The 1432-nt window shown below is 60.8% G+C and overlaps 1 protein-coding gene across 1 annotated transcript in view; it reads left to right on the plus strand.

Moving 5' to 3' along the window:
• Window positions 1-1432, plus strand: part of LOC103770727 (ras-specific guanine nucleotide-releasing factor 1-like) — a gene marked incomplete at both ends in the record, with an annotated part of 5672 nt that overhangs the window by 308 nt on the left and 3932 nt on the right. Inside the window, one exon of the mRNA XM_008937999.1 lies at window positions 401-461. Coding sequence (XP_008936247.1) covers window positions 401-461 — 61 coding nt within the window. The remainder of the gene's footprint in view (window positions 1-400; window positions 462-1432) is intronic.

The following is a 1432-nucleotide window of genomic DNA, read 5'->3' on the forward strand; positions in this document are numbered from 1 at the left end:
GGTCCTGTCCTGGCCACGTCCATCTTCCTGGCATGTCAGGGCCTGGTTGGGAGCAGGGGTGAGGTGTGACCCCCCCTTGTGCCAGCACACGTGCAGGGTGGCGTGGGACCTGGTAGGCATGTGGCACTCCCTGTGGCCAGGGGCTGCGGGTCCCTCCAGGAGCCGTGTGGCTCTGGGCACACGTGGTGCCTTGCTGCCCAGGTGACCCACACGGGGCCACCTGTGGCCTCCTTTAAGGAGTTTATTTTGTCTTCAAAACGGGAAGTGGGACTTAGAAGTGTTCTTGTGCACATCCAGTGTTTCATCTGGGGAAACCCCTGGCGTCGTGCTGCAGCCCCATGGGAGCTGTGCAGCTCTGGTGCTTTCCCAGCCAGAGTAATGCTGTCTTCTCCTGCCACAGGACCCTGACACAGGAGGATCCAGGAGACAATCAGATCACCCTGGAGGAGGTCGTGCAGATGGTAACTTCCCCTTCCCTGTGTCACTCCACCTGCTAGCTCAGCCTGGTGGGAAGGGAACAGCCAAAGATCCCCATGCTCTGGAGTTTTCTGTCCCTGTCCCTGCCCCTGGAGTTTTTCCAGAGCCACTTCAAATTCCCTGGTGCCCCTGAACCAACAGCAGCCCTGTCCTGGGCTCTGTCAGCACTTTCTGGAGCAGCTGATCCCTCCTAGGGTTTTTTAAGTTTTGTCTGTTACCAGGGGTGCTGGAAACTCCCTCTGAAGAAGAGAAATGAAACCAGAGGGTTTTGATCTGCCCTCGATCCAGGCAGCTGAACTTTAAACACCAGGGAAAGTCACAGACCCACGGTCAGAGCCGGGTGGGGACATGAGGGAGCCCTGGGTTGTGGGGTGCCCACAGGGGTGACGGGGGCTGTGGGCTCCCTGACCCCCTCCTTGTGAGCTGGGGGAGTGTGCTGTGCCACGTGCTGAACCCTTGGAGCCTTCCCATGTGCCACCGGTGCCACTTGCCCACTGGGACAGGGTTTGCTGTCAGCAGCACCCTGTGCTCTGGCAGGATGCGACCCCTCAGCCTGCACCCACCCAGCGTGCACCCCCTGTCGCAGCCTCTCCACGGCCCCTTGAACCTTGAGCAGCTGGTGTTTGCTCCTCAGGAGCCACTTTCACAACCCCTCACCAGCCAGGAGTGGATTTGGCACCAGGCTGTTAACCCGTGCTGGCCAGGATGGCTCCTGGGCCCGGCTCACCCAGGGCTGCCTGGAGCCACCCTGCTCTTCCTGGAGCCCTGCAGTGCAGAGGGTGCTGGAGGGAGGAGATGGCTCTTCTCAGGGCAAAGCAGCACTCTGGAGCAGGGGGCTCAGCTGCCCCATGCGCCCCCAGAGCCTGGAGCAGCTGCCCAGAGAGGCTGTGGGGTCTGCTCTGGAGATATTCCAGACTAACCTGGATGTGATCCTTGGCAAGTTGCTCTGGGTGAG

This window comes from Merops nubicus, unplaced genomic scaffold (assembly GCF_000691845.1).
Source record: "Merops nubicus isolate BGI_N331 unplaced genomic scaffold, ASM69184v1 scaffold29013, whole genome shotgun sequence".
Taxonomy (NCBI): domain Eukaryota; kingdom Metazoa; phylum Chordata; class Aves; order Coraciiformes; family Meropidae; genus Merops; species Merops nubicus.